The following is a 15030-nucleotide window of genomic DNA, read 5'->3' on the forward strand; positions in this document are numbered from 1 at the left end:
TACTTTATGCTTCTCTGCCTTACGTTGTGACCAGGCTTTACTTTATGCTTCTCTGCCTTACGTTGTGACCAGGCTTTACTTTATGCTTCTCTGTCTTACGTTGTGACCAGGCTTTACTTTATGCTTCTCTGCCTTACGTTGTGACCAGGCTTTACTTTATGCTTCTCTGTCTTACGTTGTGACCAGGCTTTACTTTATGCTTCTCTGCCTTACGTTGTGACCAGGCTTTACTTTATGCTTCTCTGCCTTACGTTGTGACCAGGCTTTACTTTATGCTTCTCTGCCTTACGTTGTGACCAGGCTTTACTTTATGCTTCTCTGCCTTACGTTGTGACCAGGCTTTACTTTATGCTTCTCTGTCTTACGTTGTGACCAGGCTTTACTTTATGCTTATCTGCCTTACGTTGTGACCAGGCTTTACTTTATGCTTCTCTGTCTTACGTTGTGACCAGGCTTTACTTTATGCTTCTCTGTCTTACGTTGTGACCAGGCTTTACTTTATGCTTCTCTGCCTTACGTTGTGACCAGGCTTTACTTTATGCTTCTCTGCCTTACGTTGTGACCAGGCTTTACTTTATGCTTCTCTGTCTTACGTTGTGACCAGGCTTTACTTTATGCTTCTCTGTCTTACGTTGTGACCAGGCTTTACTTTATGCTTCTCTGCCTTACGTTGTGACCAGGCTTTACTTTATGCTTCTCTGCCTTACGTTGTGACCAGGCTTTACTTTATGCTTCTCTGCCTTACGTTGTGACCAGGCTTTACTTTATGCTTCTCTGCCTTACGTTGTGACCAGGCTTTACTTTATGCTTCTCTGCCTTACGTTGTGACCAGGCTTTACTTTATGCTTCTCTGCCTTACGTTGTGACCAGGCTTTACTTTATGCTTCTCTGCCTTACGTTGTGACCAGGCTTTACTTTATGCTTCTCTGCCTTACGTTGTGACCAGGCTTTACTTTATGCTTCTCTGTCTTACGTTGTGACCAGGCTTTACTTTATGCTTCTCTGTCTTACGTTGTGACCAGGCTTTACTTTATGCTTCTCTGCCTTACGTTGTGACCAGGCTTTACTTTATGCTTCTCTGCCTTACGTTGTGACCAGGCTTTACTTTATGCTTCTCTGTCTTACGTTGTGACAAGGCTTTAGTTTATGCTTCTCTGTCTTACGTTGTGACCAGGCTTTACTTTATGCTTCTCTGCCTTACGTTGTGACCAGGCTTTACTTTATGCTTCTCTGCCTTACGTTGTGACCAGGCTTTACTTTATGCTTCTCTGCCTTACGTTGTGACCAGGCTTTACTTTATGCTTCTCTGCCTTACGTTGTGACCAGGCTTTACTTTATGCTTCTCTGCCTTACGTTGTGACCAGGCTTTACTTTATGCTTCTCTGTCTTACGTTGTGACCAGGCTTTACTTTATGCTTCTCTGCCTTACGTTGTGACCAGGCTTTACTTTATGCTTCTCTGTCTTACGTTGTGACCAGGCTTTACTTTATGCTTCTCTGCCTTACGTTGTGACCAGGCTTTACTTTATGCTTCTCTGCCTTACGTTGTGACCAGGCTTTACTTTATGCTTCTCTGCCTTACGTTGTGACCAGGCTTTACTTTATGCTTCTCTGCCTTACGTTGTGACCAGGCTTTACTTTATGCTTCTCTGTCTTACGTTGTGACCAGGCTTTACTTTATGCTTATCTGCCTTACGTTGTGACCAGGCTTTACTTTATGCTTCTCTGTCTTACGTTGTGACCAGGCTTTACTTTATGCTTCTCTGTCTTACGTTGTGACCAGGCTTTACTTTATGCTTCTCTGCCTTACGTTGTGACCAGGCTTTACTTTATGCTTCTCTGCCTTACGTTGTGACCAGGCTTTACTTTATGCTTCTCTGTCTTACGTTGTGACCAGGCTTTACTTTATGCTTCTCTGTCTTACGTTGTGACCAGGCTTTACTTTATGCTTCTCTGCCTTACGTTGTGACCAGGCTTTACTTTATGCTTCTCTGTCTTACGTTGTGACCAGGCTTTACTTTATGCTTCTCTGCCTTACGTTGTGACCAGGCTTTACTTTATGCTTCTCTGCCTTACGTTGTGACCAGGCTTTTCTTTTCGCAGATAAGTAAGCCTGGGACCGAGGCTACATTAAATGGGGGTCCGCGGGGCTAATGAGTGTCATTTAGGGGGTCCTAGACATGAAACGGTTTGGGAGGTATGGCGGTGACCTCTCTGACCTTGATGGTCTTGTAGGGGGGGGGCTTCCTGTCGTTCCTCTTGTCTTCCTGCAGTTGTCGGAGTTCCTTCTCCGCCTGGAGCTCCCTGAAGCGCCCCGCGGCCTCCTCCAGCGCTGCAACGCACACACACACACACACACACACACACACACACACACACACACACACACACACACAGTTTCAGTTTCGCACATGGACCTCCACTAGGAATAGTAAATTAGTAATAATAGTAATAATTAATTCTGGGCGGGAACCCCTTTTGGTGTTTTAAGCATTATGTTATGCTTTAGATGTTGAAAAATAGCAGATCTACAAGCTCGTAGCTTGTAGATCTGCTATTTTTTATTAAAGTCGTGAAAATGCACGTGAACGTTTTTTAAACTCAAATCTTTGCTTCTGGGGGGGGGGGGGGGGGGGTCCCTGGAGCAACATATTTTCAGATGGGGGTCGGCGGCCAAATACACAGAACCACTGACATAATCAGAAACATCAGGTATATATAGCTTTTTCAGAAAACTGTCAGGATGTAGAAGACATTTATATAGAATCTGATCTCAGGTCAGAATGAAAACTGTCAGGATGTAGAAGGACATTCTCTAGAATCTGATCTCAGGTCAGAATGAAAACTGTCAGGATGTAGAAGGACATTCTCTAGAATCTGATCTCAGGTCAGAATGGTAAACTGTCAGGATGTAGAAGAACATTTATAGAATCTGATCTCAGGTCAGAACGGGGCCCAATAAGCACCTCTCCGGTAGAGGCCGTCGACGCCCCTCCCCATGCTCTCCTTGCTGCTGGCGTCCACGTCCATATAAGGGAAGACGCGCGCCTGGTACGTCCACAGGAAGTCGTTGGAGCCGAAGAAGTGGACAGGAAACTCCCCCACGTCGTGCCTCATTCGCCGGACGTTCTCCGGGACGTCCCGGGGAAGGCTCACCTCCGCAGGCCACCACCTGGGACCAGGGACGTGTTAGAGAGTGTTAAGGCTCATACATAGTCTGGATTTCCGGTGGTTAGGTGACCGACCACCGAACTACAACATGACGTCACTGAGCCGCGGTGAAGAGCAAACCACCGCCACCGCTCCAGCCCTTCTCTCTGTTTTTACTCACCACCGCTCAGCGTTATTTCAGCTCCGGTGGTCACCTCACCACCGGAGCGGTGGTCAGCTCACCACCGGAGCGGTGGTCACCTCACCACCGGAGCGGTGGTCACCTCACCACCGGAGCGGTGGTCACCTCACCACCGGAGCGGTGGTCACCTCACCACCGGAGCGGTGGTCACCTCACCACCGGAGCGGTGGTCACCTCACCACCGGAGCGGTGGTCACAATTTACAATTTACAATTTACAATTTAGGCATTTAGCAGACGCTCTTAATCCAGAGCGACTTACATTTAAGCAAGAACAAAGCATGGGAATACATCACATAACAAGCATTTATCATGAAACATGCGTAAGCTAAGAAAGTAACAGTGGAATATTTATATAGTGAAACTATACATACACTATACATATAAACTATACATCTTTACTACTATGCTATATATGTGTACTATGGCGTGCTATGACTACATACAATACAATTACAGTGCTGTCTACATAACATGCTATAAGTCTGTATCAAATGCTATATAATCCAACAGAAATGCTATCTAAGGGTTTAGGGTAAGTGCTAAGGGCCATGATGGAGTCTGAAAAGGTGGGTTTTCAGGCTACGGCGGAAGATTGGGAGTGATGCTGCAGTTCTGACTGCAATGGGAAGTGCATTCCACAGTTTTGGAGCCAGAAGGGAGAAGAGTTTGGGACGTGTGGAGCGTTGTCCCGGCGTTTTTAGTGAGGGTACTTCCAGCTTCCCTGCGTTGGCTGATCTGAGTGCGCGGGAGGGTTTGTAGGGTTCAATCATACTTGTAAGATATGGGGGAGCCATACCTTTGGTTGCTTTGAATGCCAGCATCAGAGTTTTGTATTCTGTGCGGGCAGCGACCGGGAGCCAGTGGAGGGAGCGGAGCAGGGGGGAGACATGTGAGAATTTTGGCTGGTTGAAGACCAAGCGAGCTGCTGCATTTTGGATCAGCTGGAGAGGCTTAAGTGCACATGCTGGTAGGCCAGTAAGGAGGGAGTTACAGTAGTCGAGTTTTGATAAGACTGTTGTCTGGATTAGGAGCTGGGCTGATTCCTGGGTGAGGAACGGTCTAATTCGTCGTATGTTATAGAGTGTGAACCTACAGGATCGAGTGACAGCTGTGATGTGAGGTTTGAACGAGAGCTGACTGTCCAGGACAACACCAAGATTCCTGGCTGTTGGGACAGACGTTACCAGGGCGTTGTCTACGGAAATAGTTAGCTCCCGCATAGGGCAGGACTTAGCTGGGAAGAAGAGAAGGTCACCTCACCACCGGAGCGGTGGTCACCTCACCACCGGAGCGGTGGTCAGCTCACCACCGGAGCGGTGGTCACCTCACCACCGGAGCGGTGGTCACCTCACCACCGGAGCGGTGGTCAGCTCACCACCGGAGCGGTGGTCACCTCACCACCGGAGCGGTGGTCAGCTCACCACCGGAGCGGTGGTCACCTCACCACCGGAAATCCAGACTATGAATAGGCCTTTACTGTCAGGGTGCGTTCAGAGGACCCAAAAGCAGTACGACCAAAAGGCAGTTCAGGATGTTTATTAAACTAACTTAAACTTCCAATAAAATGGGGCAGGCAAAATAAGGACACAGTAGACATTATACACTCTGACATGAAATGACGATCTGACATTAAAGGTATATTCAGTGATTTCACTTAATTAAAATATCACTTATTTTTTTGTTTTGTTGTGACAATCCTCCCTACTGTAGAGTGTGCTGACCATATAAGGAGTTCCTCGCTGTCCCCAGTTAACCCCTGGGGGTCAAAAAACCTTAGGTTTCGTTTTTGACTCTCTATCCTGATTGGACGAAAGGCTTAGGTCCCAGCCAAAAACGAAACCTAAGGTTTTTTGAGTGAAATCACTGAATATACCTTTAAAGGGACTGAACCAACTGGGGTATATAAATAGACAAAGGCTAACTAGACACAGGTGAACTCAAAATACAATCAAACACAGGATAGGCTAACAGGACAAAGAGGACACAGGTGAAAACACTGACACATCACAAGGTAGGTGTGAGACAAAGTAGGGAACAGTAACTAGGCAGACAGGAAACACTAGGGACCATACTACAAAATAAGATACACAAAACCAACAGAGTGACAGAAAACCAAACTGAACAGGAAGACAAGGCAAAATACTGAACATACAGAGAATAACAGAATAAGTCAGAAGGACTGCAGTATTAGTAAACATTAGACTGCAGTATTAGTAAACACTAGACTGCAGTATTAGTAAACATTAGACTGCAGTATTAGTAAACATTAGACTGCAGTATTAGTAAACATTAGACTGCAGTATTAGTAAACATTAGACTGCAGTATTAGTAAACATTAGACTGCAGTATTAGTAAACATTAGACTGCAGTACTGGTAAACATTAGACTGCAGTATTGGTAAACATTAGACTGCAGTATTGGTAAACATTAGACTGCAGTATTGGTAAACATTAGACTGCAGTATTGGTAAACACTAGACTGCAGTATTAGTAAACATTAGACTGCAGTATTAGTAAACATTAGACTGCAGTATTAGTAAACATTAGACTGCAGTATTAGTAAACATTAGACTGCAGTATTAGTAAACATTAGACTGCAGTATTAGTAAACATTAGACTGCAGTATTAGTAAACATTAGACTGCAGTATTAGTAAACATTAGACTGCAGTATTAGTAAACATTAGACTGCAGTATTAGTAAACATTAGACTGCAGTATTAGTAAACATTAGACCTCAGTATTACTAAACATTAGACTGCAGTATTAGTAAACATTAGACTGCAGTATTAGTAAACATTAGACCTCAGTATTACTAAACATTAGACTGCAGTATTAGTAAACAAAGTACAAAGGCAAGAATAGTAACAACAACTTCCTTTCTTGACTTAAGCAAAATACAGAACATAAATCAACCACGTAACCATAATGGTCAAGGTCACATATTAGTCCAGTGGTTTGGACCTGAGTCAATGCTCAAATACAAAGGCAGAGGAGCGGGGCGTGACAGATACAGGCCACTAGCCTGGTTAATAAACCAGACCGAATCAGCCGTTGGCAAAAAAAATTGCCTACCGGCGGATTTCGGTCTGGAGAGGCTCAATTTTACGCCCATTTCCTACTCCAGAGAATGTGGCCTCCAATAGGGACACGGTATGCAATATGGGCGGGCTTTGGTACAGTGACGTTCAATGATTGAGACCTTTGACTGACAGTAGCTCTGACCAATTGCGTCAAAGAGAAAATGTTTCCCTGAAAATGAAATCCAAGCTGAGCCTCCCCAGACTAATATCCTGCGGATCCGTGCGATATTAGTCTGGTTTATTAACCAGGCTAACAGGCCACCACCTGAGACCAGGTACGTGTTACAGAGGGGGGGCTGCAATCTCAACGTTTGGACACAAATATAGCGAAAATAGCAGATCTAAAAGGTCACAGCGTGTCGCAGCGCGACCCGCTGTGAGATTGTAGATCGGCTATTTTCAGGGCGCAACCCAGCACTCTTTAGCTATAGTGGAGATGCAGGTGTATAACGGCGTGGATTTCTAAACTAATGTAGTAAACGTCCTTACATGGGCGTACTGACCTGTATCGTCCCACTTTAACCGTTTCATTTCTTAGGTCGCATGAGGCCGTCATAAGGATCCCGAAATATTAGTGCCTGCGACGTCTGAGGACGTCCTAGCGACGTCCCAGCGACGCGGGGCGAGATGAGAATATTCAGAATTTTTCCTATTTTTTTTTTTGGCATTTCGCTTTTCGCTTGCCGTATGCTAACGCTCAGTGCAATAATTAGCTTGTCATTGACTCCCATGTTAGCGCGGCGGAAAGAATGACTCGTATCTCCTAATCCAGGGCGCTCTCCGTGGTGATGAATGGATCGATATGCTGGCGCTTCATTTCTGCTCCTCATCCGTCTCTCTCCCGCAAAATATGAACGTTTTTTGGAGCGTAAAAAAAATAATTAAGATGATCGGGGATGTGAGGTCTCTTTGTAAAGTCAACTTTTTTAGGAAAGTGTTTCCGGTTCATGGCTTTCAGAGTAAAAGCGATCAGACAATTCTGGCACCCCCCGGAGCTTCTATTTTGATGCACTTCCGGCACTAAATGTGTTTTAACAGGACGTCCTTACACGGGCGTACTGACCTGTATCGTCCCCCTTTGACCCCAACAGGACGTCCTTACACGGGCGTACTGACCTGTATCGTCCCACTTTGACCCACAGCATGTCTTTGAAGTGCGGCTTCTTGCCGGCGCGGCAGTCGTTGCAGAACCAGCTTCCTGTGGGCATGTCGATCTTCAGGCACTCCCGGTGGAACGCCGCGGGGCACGACTCACAGCACAGGAGGCTGCCCCCTGCAGCATGGGGGAGGAACAGCGGCACATATTAGCACAGGAGGCTAAATGCTAAATGGTGCATTTATATAGCGCCTTTATCCAAGGCGCTTTACAGAGATGGTGCATTACATTCACCCATTCACACACACATTCATACACCGATGGCAGCGGAAACCATGCAAGGCACCAACTAAGCACATCGGGAGCAATTAGGGGTTCAGTGTCTTGCTCAAGGACACTTCGACAGTAACTCTGGGGGAGCCCGGGTTCGAACTGGCAACCTTACAGTTACCATCCAGGCACTCTACCCCCTGAGCCACCGCCGCCCCCCAGGTTAAATGCCCCAGACGGTGAGTGGCGTCTATACCTCCATTTTAGTTTTAGTCCTAGTCTCTTGAATAGTTTTCACTTAGTGACTCTTAGATGACTCTGATCGTCTCTGACTCTCAAGGTGTAAACGTTAGTCGTTTTGTATACTCAGCACCTAAATAAAAGGCTCTAAATGTCCGTGCTGCTCCAGTCTCTTCTCCTTATGCAACTTTGATGTCCCTGCACCTGTGAAGCACCGGATCAGCCGTTTCAGGCTTGAGGCGCGTTGGTAGACTCCCTTTCTAGTTTTCACTTAGTCTTATAGTCACATTTTAGTCACCTGGAATGTATTAGTGTTTAGTCTAGTTTTAGTCGACTAAATGTCATAAGATTTTAGTCGACTAAATCTACAGGTGATTCAGTCGACTAAAATGTATTTTTGCGGGCCTTGTTGCCGTCATAATGACTTATTTTACACTTGCTGAAAATAGCGCTATAGAGCTTGTAGATCTGCTATTTTCAGCATGCGACCAAGTATAAAATGATTTATACTGGATCTCTTGTCCACTAGTCCCTTCCTAACATTTTAGTGTAGTTTTTATTTGTTGACAAAATTGTCAGTATATTTAGTCTCAGTTTTAGTCATCATAGCTTAGTTTTCATTTAGTTTCCATTTGTTTTTGTCAGTGGAAAAAGGTAGTCGACGAACATTTTTCGTCTTAGTTTTAGTCGACGAAAACAACACTGGTCCCTACCTTCCGTGCTGATGAACAGGTTAAAGGTCAAAGGTTAAAGGTGAGTGTCGTACCTTCCGTGCAGATGAACAGGTTAACCCATTCTGACCTGAGATCAGATTCTAAAAATGTCTATTACATCCTGACAGTTTCATTATTAACCCATTCTGACCTGAGATCAGATTCTAAAAATGTCTATTACATCCTGACAGTTTTCATTATTAACCCCATTCTGACCTGAGATCAGATTCTAAAAATGTCTATTACATCCTGACAGTTTCATTATTAAAGGTTAAAGGTTAAAGGTACCTTCCGTTCTACATGATCACATGTAAATGTAATCTACAGTACGTAGGCAAAACATCTAGGGCAGTCCGCACACGCATCATAGAACACATGAGTGCCATCAGACGCAAGGACATCAAATCTCCTGTCGCCAGACACTTCATGGAAGCCGGTCACTCCACAGCAGATCTGTCTTACACAGTCATTGATCAAATTAAGAAATCTAGAAGAGGGGGAGATTTAGACACTAAACTCCTCCAAACTGAATCTAGATGGATTTTTTATTTAAAGTCTGTCAATCCAGGTGGCTTAAATGAAGATCTCTCCCTCCAGTGCTACCTATAAAGTAAAAAGTTATATTCAAAAAGTGATTATATAAGTCTGTCAACATGTGATGTATGTAATATTCTTGTTTCCTATATAACTGTGATTTTGTATATCCTTTCTGTAATGTCCACGCCCACAATCAGGTGATGTCACCAATTAGTAATTCTCAGCACCTGAGCTGTATTGTTTTGGAGTTGTGTAAAAGCAAGTTCTTTGTCTGTGAAAAACCATAGCACTGACGAAGGTCTGAGGACCCAAACGTTTGCTTTTTAATTGCACCATGAGCACAGAGCACCATGAGCACAGCATGATAAAATAAAAGAAAATATATTTTTCTAAGTCTCAGTCTAAGGAGTTTTACTTCTTTTTCTATACGGTGAGAGAGTCTTTTCCAGTCAAAGTTTACCTTCCGTGCAGATGAAGCACCAGCTGACGTTGACATGCTCGTGGTTCCTGACGCCCCGGCGGGGGCTGAAGTGGTTCGGACACAGCATGCTGTTACCGGACAGGACCTGGCAACCCGCGGCCAGGCACGCCTCCGTGGGGTGGTAGGCTACGGGACAGCGCACGCAGCGCAGCAGACCACCTACGCACGCACACGCACACACACACACACACGCACACACACACACACACACACACACACACACACACACACACACACACACACACACACACACACACACACACACACATTTCGATTTCTTTATTTGAGTCCACATTTATAAAATACATTATCAAGGGCACAAATATTTTCAGTTGCTTCTGATATACTACGCACTCGAAACATCACGTGTCTCAGTGCTCGAGTCCAAACAAGCCCTAAATGTACAGAATATACAGTAGGCAAACACATAAACTTATTCACAGCAAACATTGTGAACATTGTGAACACACACACACACACACACACACACACACATACGTACGCACGAACGCACGCACACATACACACAGAGTACACACACATTTGCAGCCTCTGAAGTACAGGACCTAAAGACACTGCCAGCGCGGTCAGACGATAAAGGAGGTCAGACCGTTACAAAGTCCATAGAAGGAAAAACATTGTTACAGCATAGTTAGTTGACATACTGTACATACTGTCTCTCATACAGATATGAGTCATGGATAGAGGAATTGAGCGGCTTCCTATAACATTATATATATATATATATATATATATATATAAAATTATTATTATAATATCTTCCTATAAGGGCTGATACTGAGCAGCTGTTGGTTACTTTGGGTTATTTATTTGTTCTGTACCCTCTGGCCATGTTTGGGTGGTTGTGTTCTGTGTTTGGGTGGTTGTGTTCTGTGTTTGGGGTGGTTGTGTTCTGTGTTTGGGTGGTTGTGTTCTGTGTTTGGGGTGGTTGTGTTCTGTGTTTGGGTGGTTTTGTTCTGTGTCTGGGTGGTTGTGTTCTGTGTTTGGGTGGTTGTGTTCTGTGTTTGGGTGGTTGTGTTCTGTGTTTGGGTGGTTGTGTTCTGTGTTTGGGTGGTTGTGTTCTGTGTTTGGGTGGTTGTGTTCTGTGTTTGGCTGGTTGTGTTCTGTGTTTGGGTGGTTGTGTTCTGTGTTTGGGTGGTTGTGTTCTGTGTTTGGGTGGTTGTGTTCTGTGTTTGGGGTGGTTGTGTTCTGTGTTTGGGTGGTTGTGTTCTGTGTTTGGGTGGTTGTGTTCTGTGTTTGGGTGGTTGTGTTCTGTGTTTGGGTGGTTGTGTTCTGTGTTTGGGTGGTTGTGTTCTGTGTTTGGGGTGGTTGTGTTCTGTGTTTGGGTGGTTGTGTTCTGTGTTTGGGTGGTTGTGTTCTGTGTTTGGGTGGTTGTGTTCTGTGTTTGGGTGGTTGTGTTCTGTGTTTGGGTGGTTGTGTTCTGTGTTTGGGGTGGTTGTGTTCTGTGTTTGGGTGGTTGTGTTCTGTGTTTGGGTGGTTGTGTTCTGTGTTTGGGTGGTTGTGTTCTGTGTTTGGGTGGTTGTGTTCTGTGTTTGGGTGGTTGTGTTCTGTGTTTGGGGTGGTTGTGTTTGGGTGGTTGTGTTCTGTGTTTGGGTGGTTGTGTTCTGTGTTTGGGTGGTTGTGTTCTGTGTTTGGGTGGTTGTGTTCTGTGTTTGGGTGGTTGTGTTCTGTGTTTGGGTGGTTGTGTTCTGTGTTTGGGTGGTTGTGTTCTGTGTTTGGGGTGGTTGTGTTCTGTGTTTGGGTGGTTGTGTTCTGTGTTTGGGTGGTTGTGTTCTGTGTTTGGGTGGTTGTGTTCTGTGTTTGGGTGGTTGTGTTCTGTGTTTGGGTGGTTGTGTTCTGTGTTTGGGTGGTTGTGTTCTGTGTTTGGGTGGTTGTGTTCTTTGTTTGGGTGGTTGTGCTCTGTGTTTGGGTGGTTGTGTTCTTTGTTTGGGTGGTTGTGTTCCGTACCTCTGGTTGGGGCGTTGGGGGCGGGGCCGTGGGTGAAGCAGCTCAGACAGACGTGCAGCGAGCAGCGGAAGCCTCCTCGCGGCAGCGGCAGCGTGGGGGCGTGTCTGGCGACGCATTCCCCGTGGTAGAACTTCCCGCAGGCGGGAACCACGCAGCGCTGCACCGCGTCGCCGCGCTTCCTGCACACGAAGCACGTGTGCACGCCTGAAACCCATACATTATGGACATTAACACAAGCCTGTAACCCATACATTATGGACATTAACACACGCCTGTAACCCCATACATTATGGACATTAACACACGCCTGTAACCCCATACATTATGGACATTAACACACGCCTGTGACCCCATACATTATGGACATTAACACACGCCTGTAACCCCATACATTATGGACATTAACACACACCTGTAACCCCATACATTATGGACATTAACACACGCCTGTAACCCCATACATTATGGACATTAACACACGCCTGTAACCCCATACATTATGGACATTAACACACACCTGTAACCCCATACATTATGGACATTAACACACGCCTGTGACCCCATACATTATGGACATTAACACACACCTGTAACCCCATACATTATGGACATTAACACACGCCTGTAACCCCATACATTATGGACATTAACACACACCTGTAACCCATACATTATGGACATTAACACACACCTGTAACCCCATACATTATGGACATTAACACACGCCTGTAACCCCATACATTATGGACATTAACACACGCCTGTAACCCCATACATTATGGACATTAACACACGCCTGAAACCCCATACATTATGGACATTAACACACACCTGTAACCCCATACATTATGGACATTAACACACGCCTGTAACCCCATACATTATGGACATTAACACACGCCTGTAACCCATACATTATGGACATTAACACACGCCTGTAACCCCATACATTATGGACATTAACACACGCCTGTAACCCATACATTATGGACATTAACACACACCTGTAACCCATACATTATGGACATTAACACACACCTGTAACCCCATACATTATGGACATTAACACACGCCTGTAACCCCATACATTATGGACATTAACACACGCCTGTAACCCCATACATTATGGACATTAACACACGCCTGTACCCCATACATTATGGACATTAACACACGCCTGTAACCCCATACATTATGGACATTAACACACGCCTGTAACCCATACATTATGGACATTAACACACACCTGTAACCCATACATTATGGACATTAACACACGCCTGTAACCCCATACATTATGGACATTAACACACGCCTGTAACCCCATACATTATGGACATTAACACACGCCTGTAACCCCATACATTATGGACATTAACGCACGCCTGTAACCCCATACATTATAGACATTAACACACGCCTGAAACCCATACATTATGGACATTAACACACACCTGTAACCCCATACATTATGGACATTAACACACACCTGTAACCCCATACATTATGGACATTAACACACACCTGTAACCCCATACATTATGGACATTAACACACACCTGTAACCCATACATTATGGACATTAACACACGCCTGTAACCCATACATTATGGACATTAACACACGCCTGTAACCCATACATTATGGACATTAACACACGCCTGTAACCCCATACATTATGGACATTAACACACACCTGTAACCCCATACATTATGGACATTAACACACACCTGTAACCCCATACATTATGGGCATTAACACACGCCTGTAACCCCATACATTATGGACATTAACACACGCCTGTAACCCCATACATTATGGACATTAACACACGCCTGTAACCCATACATTATGGACATTAACACACGCCTGTAACCCATACATTATGGACATTAACACACGCCTGTAACCCCATACATTATGGACATTAACACACGCCTGTAACCCCATACATTATGGACATTAACACACACCTGTAACCCCATACATTATGGACATTAACACACACCTGTAACCCCATACATTATGGGCATTAACACACGCCTGTAACCCCATACATTATGGACATTAACACACGCCTGTAACCCCATACATTATGGACATTAACACACACCTGTAACCCCATACATTATGGACATTAACACACACCTGTAACCCCATACATTATGGACATTAACACACGCCTGTAACCCCATACATTATGGACATTAATTTGGGCAACTACACTAATAATAAATGATAATAATAATGACAACGGAACGGGAACCCCTTTTGGCGTTAGCATTATGCTATGCTTTAGCTATTGAAAAATAGCAGATCTACAAGCTATAATAATAATGACAAATGAAAAGGAAATACCTGATTTGCATTCGGGACAGATGAACTTGTCTTTGGGAGCTTCAGCCAGGGAGATGCAGGACAGATGAAACGCTCCACAACACTGACCTTCACAGAGCAGCAACTCCCCCGACCGCTCACACACCTACAGGGAATACAACCACCTCAATAAGGGAATACAACCACCTTCAATAAGGGAATACAACCCACAACCTACAGTGGAAAATAGCAGATCTACAAGCTCACAACGTGGTGCGAAGCGGCAAGTTGTGAGCTTGTAGATCTGCTATTTTCATGAACGAACCTGACAGACGCTCTCCTTCATGGAGGCGGGGCCTCCTCGGTCTCCGATGATCGTCCTGATTGGTTGCAGCAAGTCGTCACTCAGGAATGACTCCTCCCCCTTCAGGCACGAGAAGCTGTTGTCCGAGACCAGCTGAGGAACCGCACAGTTACACTTTAATCTGACCTGAGACCAGCTGAGGAACCGCACAGTTACACTTTAATCTGACCTGAGACCAGCTGAGGAACCGCACAGTTACACTTTAATCTGACCTGAGACCAGCTGAGGAACCACACAGTTACACTTTAATCTGACCTGAGACCAGCTGAGGAACCACACAGTTACACTTTAATCTGACCTGAGACCAGCTGAGGAACCGCACAGTTACACTTTAATCTGACCTGAGACCAGCTGAGGAACCGCACAGTTACACTTTAATCTGACCTGAGACCAGCTGAGGAACCGCACAGTTACACTTTAATCTGACCTGAGACCAGCTGAGGAACCGCACAGTTACACTTTAATCTGACCTGAGACCAGCTGAGGAACCGCACAGTTACACTTTAATCTGACCTGAGACCAGCTGAGGAACCGCACAGTTACACTTTAATCTGACCTGAGACCAGCTGAGGAACCACACAGTTACACTTTAATCTGACCTGAGACCAGCTG

The 15030-nt window shown here is 45.1% G+C and overlaps 1 protein-coding gene across 1 annotated transcript in view; it reads right to left on the reverse strand.

Annotated features, from left to right (window-relative positions):
• Positions 1–15030, reverse strand: part of LOC310856325 (uncharacterized protein) — a gene marked incomplete at both ends in the record, with an annotated part of 58860 nt that overhangs the window by 16398 nt on the left and 27432 nt on the right. The window contains 7 exons of the mRNA XM_083761687.1: positions 2219–2331; positions 2966–3171; positions 7549–7705; positions 9749–9928; positions 11738–11941; positions 14097–14220; positions 14380–14511. Coding sequence (XP_083617813.1) covers positions 2219–2331; positions 2966–3171; positions 7549–7705; positions 9749–9928; positions 11738–11941; positions 14097–14220; positions 14380–14511 — 1116 coding nt within the window. The remainder of the gene's footprint in view (positions 1–2218; positions 2332–2965; positions 3172–7548; positions 7706–9748; positions 9929–11737; positions 11942–14096; positions 14221–14379; positions 14512–15030) is intronic.

Source organism: Protomyctophum parallelum (assembly GCF_964188405.1).
Source record: "Protomyctophum parallelum genome assembly, chromosome: 1".
NCBI lineage: Eukaryota > Metazoa > Chordata > Actinopteri > Myctophiformes > Myctophidae > Protomyctophum > Protomyctophum parallelum.